This window comes from Cygnus atratus, chromosome 1 (genome assembly GCF_013377495.2).
Source record: "Cygnus atratus isolate AKBS03 ecotype Queensland, Australia chromosome 1, CAtr_DNAZoo_HiC_assembly, whole genome shotgun sequence".
In the NCBI taxonomy this organism is placed as follows: Eukaryota; Metazoa; Chordata; class Aves; order Anseriformes; family Anatidae; genus Cygnus; species Cygnus atratus.
In genome coordinates this window covers 116,931,927-116,946,410 of record NC_066362.1, presented here as the reverse complement: position 1 = coordinate 116,946,410, position 14,484 = coordinate 116,931,927, and the positions used below count along the sequence as shown (strand labels likewise).

General features: G+C 49.7%; 1 protein-coding gene across 1 annotated transcript; it reads right to left on the bottom strand.

Moving 5' to 3' along the window:
- Positions 1 to 689: 689 nt before the first annotated feature.
- DIPK2B (divergent protein kinase domain 2B) lies at positions 690 to 12,548 on the bottom strand. The gene is made up of 5 exons (XM_035545758.1): positions 12,322 to 12,548; positions 8,250 to 8,514; positions 3,929 to 4,102; positions 2,213 to 2,501; positions 690 to 1,030 (listed from the first exon to the last, which is right to left on the bottom strand). The coding sequence occupies exons 1-5, from the start codon at positions 12,546 to 12,548 to the stop codon at positions 690 to 692; spliced, it is 1,296 nt and encodes a 431-aa protein (XP_035401651.1).
- Positions 12,549 to 14,484: the final 1,936 nt, after the last annotated feature.

Here is a 14,484-nt window from a genome sequence, read left to right as displayed (position 1 = left end):
TTAAACTCCAATTATTGCCCATCAACTTGGGAAAGACTAAAAGTAATTGGGGATTAGAGAAATTAAGTCTCAAGAGATGCTGGGTCTTTCAGCTGTTTAATGCTGCTGATTGTGTCTTTCTGTTCTGTGTTCCATAAAAGTAATAAAATTTAAATATTCTATAGAAGTGATCTGTGATGGATGGTGGTAAGGAACAGATCAGGTGGCTCAGTTTGTCTATGACTTTTAAGCATTAAAAATCCCCATAAGGAAAGTCTTAAATACTTCCATCCATCTCACATTATGTATATATCATCTCGATCAGAAAGATGTTCTTGGTAATAAAGCTCCCCTATCTAGCTAGGTTTGAGTATGCTGCCTTCCGAAGGTTTCTTTTTAATGGATGGCATGGAAAACTCTTCCAAGGCCAAAATACGTGAAGGAGATTTATTAATCCTGTAGCCCCTGTCACTCATGATAATGTTTATAATCCATAAGCCTTACATCACATCTAACATCCCAAGTAACAAATGCATCTCTGGAAGATGAACAATAAATCCTGTGTGCACTCAGATCCCTCCTCCTCCATCCCAATGAGGGTATCCTGGAGTTGGTGCGGCTCCATCCAGCTACCCTGGCTCCTTCTTGCTTCCTGCACTGGAGCCAGGAAACTTGTCCCATCCTTCTTCGGCAGCCTTCCTCCAAAGCCATCAGTATTTGTCGCTGTATTTGCAGTCCGGGTAGCGGTAGGCAAAGCGTGAATCACAAGACCGCAGAGGCTTCAGGAGCTCTGCCAGCTTTGCCAATGCCTCATTGACACCCTGGTCATCAGCAAGGCCATCCGCGCAGTGCTGCAGGAAGCTGTCTATTTTCTCCTGTACAGGTTGCAGGAATTTCCCCTTCAGGAGCTTAGGCAGAAGCTCTTGACACACCATGACAAGGCTCTGCTTCTCTCTGATGGAGTTACAGGACACAAATGCAGACTGGCAGTCCACAGTCAAGCAGCTAAATATATCTTTGTACTCCTGTTGGCCGTCGATCAGTTGGCTCCCTGTTAAAGACCATGAAAATGGTTGTTAGAAATGACGGGAATGAAATCTCAGATAATCATGTATGTCTGTACCCCTGTATTAATATAGGTTTTTTTTGCTATCTAAAGGATACTACTGTCTTTCACCACAATGTATGCTGTGCTGTATCTGTGTAAGGGCTACTTTTCTCCTGAAATACATGTATTTTTCTGAATGACAGAGCTCTGCTGAATTGCCTTACAGAGGAAGCAGAGAGGAGTCTGTTGGGTCAAACTGGTGCAGAGAAAATGAGAAGAATCAGAGCAACAACCTAGAACATGGAGTTCCTACAGAAACTACCACAAACAGTCAAACCTGTAATTTTTTCATGTTACCCAAAATCATTAAATTGCAAAAACAGCTCATCTAGCTGGAGCCAATACAACCATAATAGCTGGTGGGACAAGAAAAAGAAGCCTAGTGGAAAATCCTCTGACAACTATTTCTGAATATTTGAGATGTGCTCAGCTGAATGTTTGAGCTGAGCAAAGGTCTCCTGAAAAGTCAGACATTCAAAATGAAAGTGTGAAATTATTGGAGGAATGCTTTTTGCTAGCTCTACTTCCAGTGACAGAGCAATCTAAACTGTGGAAAGTGAATAGTAATCCTTGATTTTATGCAAAATTTACGTGACTGATTTTGTTATTATTATTATTACTGTTATAAGATACTGTGATAAATGCACCTAAAAAGAGTTTGATTTGACCCAATACTTTAAACAAATGAGCCTATGAAGTTTTTATTTGCAAATACCGACATCTGTGTGACAAAAGTTTTACAGAAAAGAGGTGATGTAGGGAGCATGAAAGGGAGAATACTCAGCACTGTGCACGCTGAAGGCTGCTGCCCATCACAGAGGGGGCCGTGTGGCATGCAGGTGCCCACATGGCACCCGGAGCATCCTTCGGTTACTGCTCCACTGATGGCACAAGCAAAATGCCTGCTGCCTTCCTCACTTGGAGCCAGGATGGCAGGCACTGCTGATGCTTTTGCTATTAGTAAATCGCTTCTTGATCTTTTTATGATTTAAACTTAGCAAGTGATGTTTGGTAGATTTTTAATAAATAAATAAATAAACAAACCACAGCAGGTGAAAGATTTGTTTTGCCTGTCACACCAAGCCCTCCTATGACAGATGCGCAGCCCCAGAGCCTGCTGAGTACCTTCCTCCTTGTCGATGATGCCCAGCGTGCTGGCATCCCGGATGAACAGATGCCCGTTGCTGAACACGCCGAAGGTGCCAGCGTCCACGTGGGTGAAGTAGAAGAAATAGTTGAGGTCGTTGGTGCCCATGGAGCGGAGGACGGCGAGGAGCTGGAGGGCCAGGTCGGCCGCCACCTCGGGGGCCGCCCCGAAGAAGTCGCGCAGGGGCTGGGTGCTGGCGCTGACCACCAGCCGCCCACAGGAGCCCAGGTACCGTGGGAAGGGCCACCCCTCCACATCGGGGAAGATCTGCCAGGAGAGGGGACGATGGCATCAACACCTGGCCCTGGTCACCGCGCTCTTCGCCATGAGCCCACCTCCCTCCCAGATGGCTTTGAGCGCACCCTTTGGATTTTCCAAGCAGCCGTGCCAACGTTGTGCTTTGCTTTCTGGAGCCAGCCCACCACTGACCCTCACCACAACGAGCCCCAGCAGCCAAGGGAGGCACTACTCTGCCCTACATTTCTCCCTTTTTCTTTTCTTTTGGTAATTAAGGAAGAAGAATCTGATATTTCAAGATCTGTTCCATGAGGGAGACTAACTGGAAAGTCCAAGACAATAATAGATTTTACATTCATGAAATTTTTAGGCAGAGAAGAGCTAATTTTAGGTTTCTTTATGGGGCCTTGGATGGCTCCCTTATGAGCACTGCATCGCTGAAGTCACGGCCTGAAGGTGAGGTGGGGCTAGAGCAGTTTTTGCTGATTTGTAAGACCATGCCTGGCCATTTTGTGAGTCAGATGTGCTGGATGTTTGCTGCACGGGGAACATGTGGACAGGGTTTACCACATTTTTCTCACCTCTGCAGCACTGAGAGCTGCACCCTTGTGCCCCAGTGGGCTCTGGGCAAGGTGGCCAAGGGACCCCCAGGAGACTCCCAAGAGCATGAGCACCATTCCCCCTAACTGGGCAGGGGAGCACAGTGTGGGCCCTCGGTGGCCTCAGGAACGAGGAAGATGTTGCCTTCTTCTCTCTGCTTCATCATGTCTCAAAGGGTTGCAAGCAACAGCAATGAGGACTGGATGTGAGGTGGCAGTGAGGATGCTCCCATGGAGGTACTCACATGGTGAGAGTGGAGACCACATGCCAGGAGGGGACCAGAGGAGCTCACTGCCTTCAAACTCAGAGCTCAGTTGTATTTGGGATTCTACCAAACACCTCTGCAGAGCTGCACTCTGCCATAGAGCCAGCTACCAGAGGCATGCAAACATTAATAACAGCTGTGACATGCTGAGACTGGGAAATCCATGCTCCCCAAATCCATGTTCAATCCCAACGCCGTGTCTTGGTCCTCATGTGTTAATGTGCGCTCTCTTGTGCTTTGGATTTTATAAAAAGGCTGTGATTTTAAGTAATACATTAGCAATGCAAACATGACACTGAAACATCAGGGATGTGTAAAAACCTGGCTTTCACAGCGTGCTGCTTCAATAACCCATCTGGGCCCTGATTTATTTCAGGGGTTGGGCATCCATATCTCTCAGCAACTTCACAGGCTGGTGCAAGGAGTACTGCAGGAGTCTGCCTGGCTTCAGCCACCCATCTCCTCAGAAGAAACACGCTTCATGAAGGCTGGGGAGCTTGCAAAGGGCAGTCCTTGCAGCAGGGACTGGGGCACATCTCATGCTTGCAAGGGGCTGCAGGGCGATGTTTCTGCTGGGGCAGGCAGTACCTACCTGTAACAGGATGGGGTGTGAATTCACTGACAGTGTGTACAGGAGGCGCAGCTTGTCCCGGTCAGTGAGGTGGTCCATGTAGATGCTGCCGGCGTCCGGCACCTCGGCGTAGCGCCGCACTATCCGGTCCAGGAGGCGCTGGGATGGGCAGCGCAGCATTGGGCTAGACAGGCCCTGGAGAGGGAGCAAAGCACAACAAGGGTGTTTATTTTCCAGCCTGAGATATCAAAAGGTGTTCTGCTACGGGGGCAGCTCTGTGCTCTGCAGCACCACTAATGGGCATGGGTGCACGGGGGATGCTGCAGCAAACCCCTCCCGGGAAGAAATGGGGCAGCTTCACCTCCTGCAACAGCCAAAAATACCCATTTGAGACAAAATTCTGGAAATGGCACGCAGTCTTTGCAGCATGGCCATGGCCACCACCAGCCCCTTTTCCCTGCCTCGCCGGGCAGCACAAGCCCTGGCAGCCCTGCCGGCCCGTGGCAGCCTCCCCCTTTGCTCCGCCAGTGAGTCACTTCCCTCTTCAAATAATGTCTTCAGATTGCTTCCCTGTTTGCTTAGCCTATAAGCAGCTTTCTTGGAAATACTCCTTGTTAAGGTCAGTAAACATGCCTTAAAACTGTAAATAAACATTGTACACGGGCACAAGCACAGGATACATTATCTCTCTGATAAACTTGCGCATTAGTCCTCAAAGCCAAATTTGAATGTCCTGAGCATATTTTCTTGCAAATACCAGCAACAAGTAAAGAATTGTTGGGCTAATGGCTTCAGCCATCACTGTATTTCACCTTTTAAATTTGTGGCCTTGATTTGTAAAATTTTAACAAGTGGTCTACATCTGGGAGAAATGGCATATATACTTACACTTTTGCTGTAGAAAAATACTTTTGTTTTAAAGTTTTAAAAACCAAGGAGAGGTGACATGAGGAGGAGAGTTCCCAATAGCAACGCAGAATGCTGCCCTGCCTTTTCTCTGCTGGGGAAGGGAGTTGGACTTCTGCAAAACCTCTTTCTGCCAAATGATTCAAGTAGCCAAACTTATTCTTTTGGATCTACTTTCTCATCTGATGGCTTTGAGAGATTCTTCAGAGGACAGGGCACTCGAGCTCACATTTGCTGCCTGCCGTTCTTCACGCTGGGAGCAAAGATTTGACTCAGGATCTCCCCAAGTCATTTGGTAGCTCTGAGGTAGGTCTTGCGCAGCCCTTCCTGCACGAGCTGTTCATTTGGCATAAAGCATCAATTAACCAGCCATGTCAAAAAAACAACAAAAAAAAAGAAACGAGAGAAGGAGGAGAGTGCCACTCTCCCAGGCAGATGCAGAAGAGGGGACAGGACCTCTTGCTTCCCCTCTTCTGCCTCCCTGCTGGCTTCAGGTGGGCCCAACCTCTCCCTCCTTGGCCATCAGTTGCACGGAGCAAGCCCTGAATGCCAATACATGGTCAAAGCTACATGAAAACCCCAATCCCAACTAGAGCATTGATTTGCCAAGACCAAAGAACACTTTTTCCCCCCCCGCATTTGTCAAAAATAATGCTCCTCAGTTCTAGCTACAAGCCTTCATACAGTTCTGGCCTCTGGTGTGGCCTTATCAAGGAAATATATTTTCCACTAATTATCAGAAACCATAGGGGGAGGGAAGGGATGGTTATGGATTTCTGTCTCACTGCACTTGCAGACACATTATGGGTGACTCTGTCACTTTCCCTTTGCAGGAGAAGTGAGAAAAAATGAGCAGAACAGAATTGTGTTAAGTAAGAGTAATGGTGGAGAAAGTCTCTAGCAGCTCAGCGTGTATGCAAATATTTGCAGCCAAAGTTAGAAAGCCTCACTAACTCCAGGAGTTTGTCATGCAAAAGCTGAGACCCTTAACAAGTGTACAGTAGGAACAAAAATCACGAGAATGCACAGAAGCTATAATAAGGATTTTTTCCAAGGTCAGAGCTTATCCTATGAACACAGATGTGGACATGTGCTGCACACTGCGATCATGACTGCTCCTTTCCCGTGGAAATATTTTAGGGTTTTTGTGGCTAAAGCAGTGACTGACACCTGGCTGGGGCTGAATGACGGCAGCATCCATACAGCAGAAAAGCAACCACAGTCATAAAACTGTCAGAGAAAAACTGCCAATGGAAGAAAAGTTTGAAGGTTGTATACTTGAAACACTGAAGATACTGATTTATCTCAGAATATCTCAAGTCCTTTCCAGCATCTTATCACCCTGGAGAATAAGACTTGACAGGTAGCCTGACATCTTGTTTGTGATTGATATGGAAAGCTTCTTATTTACTTTGATTAAATTCCTACATTCTTGCATCTGATAATGAGTAGTTCCTACAATGCCTACCTACCCTCAGCTGTGATTTTTTTTTCCCTGCTGCACAATATGTGATGTGTGTTAACCTCCTGTGCATGCGTACATACACAGATCTCAGGCAAACATGCACAGAATCCACTGGGACATAAAGATGAGATGACTTCTGGAAGACAAATTTTCTCCACTTTGCTCTCTATTCAGCCAGTCTGAGGAAGGGCAGCACACAGCCCAGGAGCACTGCTGCCTGCTGCCCCTTGTGCCTGGGTGAAATCAAATGAACAAGTTTGGAGTTGGACCCAGGAGGAGACAGCCGGATGTATGTGTTGAAACACTCACAGCTCCTGGCTGTTTGAAGGCAGGGGTTTCGTTCACCCCCCAAAAAGAGAAGCTGAGGATGTCCAGTGAAGCCATGGGGCTCATCCCTGCTGCAGACACCCCTGCTGTTGTCCTCGCTCATTTTCCAGACTGCGCTTTGTAACCAGGGTTATGACTTTGCTCTGCAGGTGATCTGGGCTGAAGCTAGCCCACATTTTGTTGCTGTTCACCTCAAGGAGAGCAAACAAGCCCTGTATGGTTCACAGCAACAAAATGTGGGCCCAAGACGGAGGCAAAGCAGTGTGAGGTGGTGCTGCCGTGTGGGTTACAACATCCAGCACGGGCAGCAGCACACAGCCCGAGCTGAGCCCAGCTCCTTTCCCAGGCCAGCGAGATTTTAGCAGTGAAGGCTTTGCTGCGTCCGACAAGGATTTTCTATGTGGCAGGTGACATAATCAACGTGGCAGCTCGGCTGGTAGCTGGGGCAGGCAGGGCAGGCAGCACAAAGTGTAAAAGCAGTGCTTCACGGGCTGTCATCCCGATTCAAGGATGTGGAGGGCTGTTGTAATTCCCTGTTACAAAAGACAAAATTACTCGAGTCATTAGTTTTCCTCAGTGCCAAAACTGCAGGGAGGGGAGCACAGACACCCCTGGGTGACCACAGCATCATGAAACGGGGTCAGAACCGCGCTGGGCATCAGCAGCATGCAGTTAAACACCTCCAACAATACCAGAAGAGCAGCGGCTGCCAGTACGCATTTGCAGTGACTTCTTGTATCTGCAGGAAGCCCCCTCCGATGGCTCGTGCTGGGTTGCCAGCTTGTGTTTGCTGGGTGCAGGCTGAGGCGCTCCCGTGGCTCTCAGCTGCAAGGAGGTGGTGCCGGGTGGGCAGGGAGGTGTGGGGGGCCTCGGGCTTGGAGCATCACCGTGGGGTTGTTCAGGAGCCTGCGCTCGTGCTGTGCTGTGGAAATGTCACTGCCGCTGGCTGCTTCTTGTTTCAGGCCACTGTGAGCCCAGCAGCCATGTTACAGAGCACGCACTGCTTCATTGACAGAACCAAAGAGCCATGAAAAGAGGAGCGGTGTGGTCCTGGGGCTGGCGTGCGCTGATCTCGGCCCTGCTGCAGCTGGCTGTGCCCTTTCTTCACTTAAAAATCTCTGAGATGTCCCAGAGGGTTTGTCCCTGGGTGCGTCCCCCTAGGCTGGCCCTCGGGGCTCACCCAGCCACTATTTTAAACCTCCCCTTCCCCAGCCATGTAATTATGTGAGAACCTTCACCCTAAAATACCTGTGCTGTTAGTTATAAAGAAGATGTACATAGAGTACAGACAGCAATGAGACATCAGGGTGGAAAAATCGAGGGTGGAGCAGAAACATCCCCACCTGAGCTGGTGGTGTTTTAACATGTATTGGTTCATTTATTTTATATATTTATTTTTTTTCCTGCCAGGCGTTAGGATGTTCACCCTCAGCCTCCAGAAGCCCCACTCTTGCCCTTCTTGGGGACAACCCCAAACCCTTGCCCGTACCAGTGCTGTCCCACCTGCAGCACAGGAGGCTTTGGGTGTCCCCTTTGGACCCATGGCCATGCAGGAGCAGGGCCAGCTGGCTGCCAGTGCAGACTCCCCGTGCATCCCCGCGGGCTGCCCTTGTCTGGTTTTGGGGCCGGCGGTGGGGCACTGACCTGGACCAGGTCGGGGGTGAGGCGCTTGGCCCGCAGCCACTTCTGGAAGCGGTGCGTGCGGCGCAGGGCACGCTCCAGGCTGCAAGTCTTGGTCTTCAGCAGGGAGGTGCAGATGCGCTTGTCTGCCTGGTCGTGCTGGTACTTGGTGGTCAGGCGGGTGATGTCGACCAGCCGCCAGCTCTGGGCATCGTCGGTGTAGTTGCCCGAGTAGCTGAGCAGGTAGCTGGGGGGCAGCTTTAAACGAGAAGAAAGCCAGGTGTCAAACCTGCCAAACCAAAACGAGAGCCCCACGGAGAGCGGGTTAACAAGCCTCGCTGACACCCACCGCGCAAGCACCACACAGCGTCATGAAAACCTCAGCAAGACCCCCCCAAGCAATTTTGGGGGGTCCCTTTGGCATCACTGGGGAGCCTTTTCCCACCCCAAGGACCACACATGCCCCAGGTAAGAAGAGTAGGTGGAGTAGAGTAGGTGGTTCTCCAAACGTGCTTTGGAGAAAATGCCCACATTTTTTTCCCCATTTAATCATGTCCCCTGCTATGCCCAAATATCACTATTTGGGCCATGTAAACAGCAAAAGTGAAGGGAGAAGGCTCGGGGCTTCAGTTCCCTAGGAACTCCTGACATTTTGAGATTTCCTGAAGCCCGTGCTGCAATGAGAGAAGTGTCCAAAAAAAGGAATAATAACACTTTAAAGTACCCTGCGGAACAAAAACTCCAGAAAATAAACATGTTTGGAAATACCAGAATGACCTTTCACTTTGAGGTGGTGGCTTTACTCAATGTTGATGCAGGAGAGGCAGGTGTATTTTTTTTTCATTAATCAAAATACTAATGCTGAAACAAAGCTCATGAAGGATATTTTGTTTGAAGTTTTCAATGGTGAGTTCCAAGGAAAAGTTTAATGTCGTGACCTAGTGCTTTCCTCAGCTGCAAAATCTTTTCTGGTGAAAACACCACAGCCAGCCTTCCTGGCCAGACTGGTACAGGCAGAGACCTGGCTGCCTGCTCCTCACTCCGTGTCCAGGTAGGAGGAACCACTGGAGCAAGGAGAGCGGCAACACCACACCAAATGCACACTGTGACCTCCATCTGCATGGGCACAGGGTCTCCACGGGGCACCGCCAAGGCATAGCTGGGGGGGGTGTGGGGTATGGAATGGAAACCTGTGTGATGGAAACAGGCGTCTGACTGCTTTGTAGGTTCCTCTGCGAGATGTGAGAGAGCAGCTGAGTCCCGGCCCTCAGCCAGGCCAGCGGCTGCACAGGCTGCCTCCAGGCTCTCCTCATTATACACTTGCCCAAGTGCGTAAGAAAGCATTTCTTAATTTAATCTCGCCATAAATTAAAGCCAATGATAGCTCAAAACTGAAAGAGGAGAGGCAAGGGGTGCCCTTCAGGAGCAGCTAGCTGCCAGTAAATGAGAAGGCGTTAACGAAGCTGAGGGTTGAAGCTGATTTTTCTTTTTGACCTCCAGTTGGGAACTCCACGCAGAGGAACTTTGAGGGGGTTAATGAGATTTACTTCCCTCTAAATCTCCCCTTCAAATATCAGCGTGTGCAACCTTGTCCCAGTGCCTTTCCTGGCTCCTTTTTAGGGAAGCATCTTGCAGATGCTGGGCAGCCCAGCTGTCCCCAAGGGGGAAAACCCCTCTCCCCGAAATGTTCCCAGCAAACTCAGTGCAAACGCTGCAGGCAAATGGGAGACATTTAGTGCCCAGACAGTTACTCGTTATCCCAGGCTGTTGCACCGACCTCATCCAATGCGACTGCTGGTGCTAGCCCTGCTGTGGCTCTTGCTGAGGGCATTTTGCCCAATATGAAATCAGAGCTTCCTTATGATCAGAGCATCTGATATGAAAATAAACCCCCTCTCTTTCTCTCTCTCTCTATTTTTTTTTCCTGGTTTTGAGATTGGACTACGGAGTAACTGCTGTGCCTTACTTTGGTTTGCTTTGCACCGTGTCCCCTCCCAGCACCTAATCTGCAAAACAGGCACACAGCGCCAGGCACGTACGGGAAAGGGACGGATACGGGCTGGGGCTTTCTTTCTTTCCCCTCTTTTTTTAAGTTAAGCATAAATGTGCCTTGTGACTTGGCTCACACGGCCACGCTCAGGGGAGCTGACGCCAGGCAGGCACCAGCACAGAGCCACCTCCCGCAGCCAGCGGTGCCGCGATGCACAAAATGCCGCACCGAGAGCTGCTCCGGGCACGAGGGGAGCCCCGAGGGGGCCACAGCCTCTCTGTGCCTGGCACCATTTCCAGGCAGCCCAGCACTGGCCTGGCACATGTGCTGCATGCTTTCGGGATTCGTCACCGAGCTGTGCAGCAGCAGTAATCCAGCCTCGCGTAGAGCCGCACAGCTAAGGTCCTGGTTGGGCTTTAATGAAGGTGCTCCATGAGCTCTGCGTGGAGGACCAATCTGCCAGATACAGGTTATAGATCGGCCCAGATCTGAATGCTGGAGAAAATTAAACTCGCTTTTCTCTTTCCTGGATGATACCAAGTGTTTTGTTTCAGCCAAAATAACCTTGCTTGTATTTGGAGAGTTTAACATTTTTTAAAACATTAACATTAAATAAATTAAGTCTTAAAAAAAAGAAAGAAAGAAAGAAAGAAAGAAAGAAAGAAAGAAAGAAAGAAAGAAAGAAAGAAGGAAGGAAAGAAAGAAAGAAAGGTCATATTAACAAATTGAAGCATTCCACTTTTTTCAAACTTCCTTCCCAATACTCTCGGCCAAGGCTAGCCGCCAACATTGGCACAAGACCTCAAATAGTTTTGGTCGGCTCGTTTTCACAGCATTTTGAAAATTTGATATTTCAGTGACAACTTCTGCCACGCTCTGCTTTTGGGCCAGCTGGTGGGCAGGCTCTGGGAACGAACCCCACATCCTGGTGCTTGCTATTCAAGGACATGCCACAGCTCCTGGAAGTGGTGGGGGGTTAATGGAGCGTGTCCTGCTGAGGATCAAGAGAGGGAAATGCGAAGCGCCATCCACCTTTGTGAACATGGAAAAGGTGCACGGGGGTGGATCTATGAGTGCCAATGAAATTTTTCATTTTTAACCTGCCACTTGCCAAAAATCCTGGCTGCTTCAGAAGTCAAGGGGGGACACATTTCACCTCCTCCCAGCTTCATCTGGACCACTCAAGATAAAAAGGGTGTTTTGCCCAATATAGTACCACTTACATCACAGCATTAACAATACAATTTTGCTATAATCATTTCTTCTCTCCCAGGATTTTAAATCTATAAAAGAAAGTGCATCTGGCTCTATAAATCTCATCAGACCTGTAAACCCTTCCTCTGCCAAGCACTGCCTTTAACTTTCTCCTTAAACTTAAGCTCCTGCCAGCAGATGCACTCTGCTTTTGAGTCTAAAACTGCTTGGATCAGCCCAATGGCCGCTTGTGCAGCCCGTGTCCCATCGGCTTTGAGGCAGATGCAACTTCTGCTGCTGCCTTCAACTTTTCATAGAAAACTCCCCAAAGCATAAGAACACTTCAGCCCGGTCTCTGCTCTAGCACGCAGGTACCCGATGTGCAGAAGCCCCTGTGCCTCAGGCAGGTGCACATCGTTTTTGGCCTTGGTTAATACGCACGTGAAATTCTGCACATTGGTACTGTTGCGCCTGGTACGAGGCTATACATGCCCGTATGTTTGTAGCTAACACAGCCCATTGCAACATGCAAAGTTAAATCCCCCTCATCTTTACTCAGTTGCTCACAATCAAATACTTCCAGTGACATCGAAACAAACTAATTTCTTCCTCCCCTCTTGCCCTCCCCAATCACTGCCTTGAACTCCTTCAGAGACGCTCTCTGTGCAGAAAGTTGTGCCTTTTAGTCCTGCCTTCAAGTTACAGTTCTGGTCATGTTTGTGTGGCTTTAAAAGCAAACAGAGTCAGAGCAGCAGCGCATAGACATTAATTAAAATACCTGGCACTGTAATGGCAGCCCAATGATAAGTTACTCTTTGCATCGTCTTTCATTAAAGTACTGGGAAACGCTAACAGGCAACTTTCAAAGTACCGTGCAGAATGCTCTAAAAATTACTGTGCCGAGTTTCTGACCTTATTTCTTCTTTAAAGAATTTCTTGCAAATGGATGTCCCAATGCAGGCGTTGCACTTATCGAGTCCCAGGAAAGTCCGGCCAAAACTGTAGCTGGGCTTGACGTGGGGCGCAGACGGAGAAGCCGTCACTGCTGCAGCAGGGCTACAGCTCAGGGCCAAAACCAGCAGCAGCAGCAGCCACGAATCTGCAACTCTGGAGCAAAGACGACATATCCAGCGCCCCATCTACAGTCGCGGAGAGCTCTGCCTGTTGCAAGCCACCCCTCTCTATGCTCCCAGCCCCACCGCGGTGAGCCCCAAAACGCAGCCAGATGCGCTGGGTGCTGGAGCCCCGGCCGCAGCCCCCATCCTGCCAGCTGGTCACTGGCTCTATTGGCTTGAGGTTTGGGTGGGAAAGATACGATGTAGGGTGGGGAGAAGGAAACGCATGGAGGATGTAGATAACTTGGGTTGCCATGGCTACCTTTCCTTTACTCGCCGCAGCTGCTTCGGCCCCTGCTGACCCTCCCGTCAGCCGGCTGGGAAAACAACGCCAAGAGGTGCTCATCTGCGCTTTGTGCAGACAAATGAAGGATATCCTGCCGCTGGAGCAGAGGGCATGTGTGGGACACTTGGTAAAAGCTCATTTGGGAGGAATAGCAGTGTGGCAGGAACGCACACTCAACCAGAAGTCCAGCCCCTCGCAGTGCGTTATTCCCAGAGCCACATCCCTGGGCTCCTCGGACGCTTGCTAGGCTCAGTTTCCCCTCAGAGAAGCACCAAAAGTGCTGCTTGGAGGAGTCACCTCTTGACAGAGGTGCTGTTTAAAACTGATTGCATATCTATGTCTCCTGCTGTGGACAGTAGGGTAGCCTGGTGCTGTCTGCATCACCCAGCTCACCCCTGTGTCCATGTCGCTCCCACTTTTTGGAAGGGCTATGGAGGATGACCCTGTCAGCACGAGGCAGGAAGGGAGGGCAGCTCTTTGAAGCACAGACAGCCATTAATTGAGGCATCTGGGAGATCTGGGATCTCCCTTTGGCTCTACAGCCTGTGGGAAGTTGCTTCATCTCCCCGTGCATCCCTTTGAGCAAAAGGGAGACGGTGACATTCAGGGTTTGTCTGCAGGGCACAGAGCAGCCAGGCAGGGCTGATGAGCCCTGCTGAGAGGGCAGGGCTGACGAGCCCTGCTGAGAGGGCAGGGGATGCAGGGCACCCTGCCAGCACTGCAGACGAAAGGGGCCGTGCTGTTCTGGGACACAAGCGAGTGCCTCCAGCACGCAGCTCTGCATTGCGCCACATCCACGTCTGGCCTTGTACTCTGGTGCAAAGCTCTTTGAAATCCGCTGGTGAGAGCAGCCACACCAGAGCCAAACACCCACATCCAGCAGTTTATCCTCTTCCCTGGCCTTTCCTGTTGCTGGGTCGTTGCTCCTGATCCCACTGCAGGAATCGTCCCTTTCCACTGCTCCCTGCCAGCAGCTCTGCATCACCGGCCAGCTTAGCACTGCTCTTACCCCGCTATTCCCTGGATGTTACCAAAATTAAACACCAGCGATCTGTCTTCATCTTCACTACGTAATATATAAAAAACATTCCCTTCAGTTTCTTAATATTCTAATTGCCTGCCTTCGGTCTTCAATTTTCCACTGAGTTTTACGAGCAGCAAACCGACTCTTGGCTGCTGGCTCAGCGCAGGAGCCCCGGCCTGCCCTGCCCCACAGTGACCCACAGAAAAGGGGAGGACTTCAGCACATGGTCTTTCCCACAGCAAGCACCAGGCATGCCAGTACTCAGGCCCAAAAAAAACATTAGATGGACAGCAGAGCTTCTTTTCTATTCACAGTGTCTTGAAGGCCGTGGTGTTCTCACACTGTTGCTTGATTTAGTACTACATAATGCACAATTATACTTTCCTCTGGTGCATCACACCTGTATCACCCTGAAGTGTTATAAAAAATAACTTTTTACTCAAGGAGCGGGAACTGGCTCACCACAGTCACATCAGGAGATTGTCACTGGCATTTGCACTTGCCCCCAAGACAAGTTGCTCCTTGTTTCCTCAAGATTTGCTCAAACTGGGCTGTCCCTGAGTACAGACGATATGCATAGGAAACAGCCTTGAAAACAAAGCTTAAAAATTAGTGCACATACCTTGGAGCTAGCCTAAAATGACAGCCAG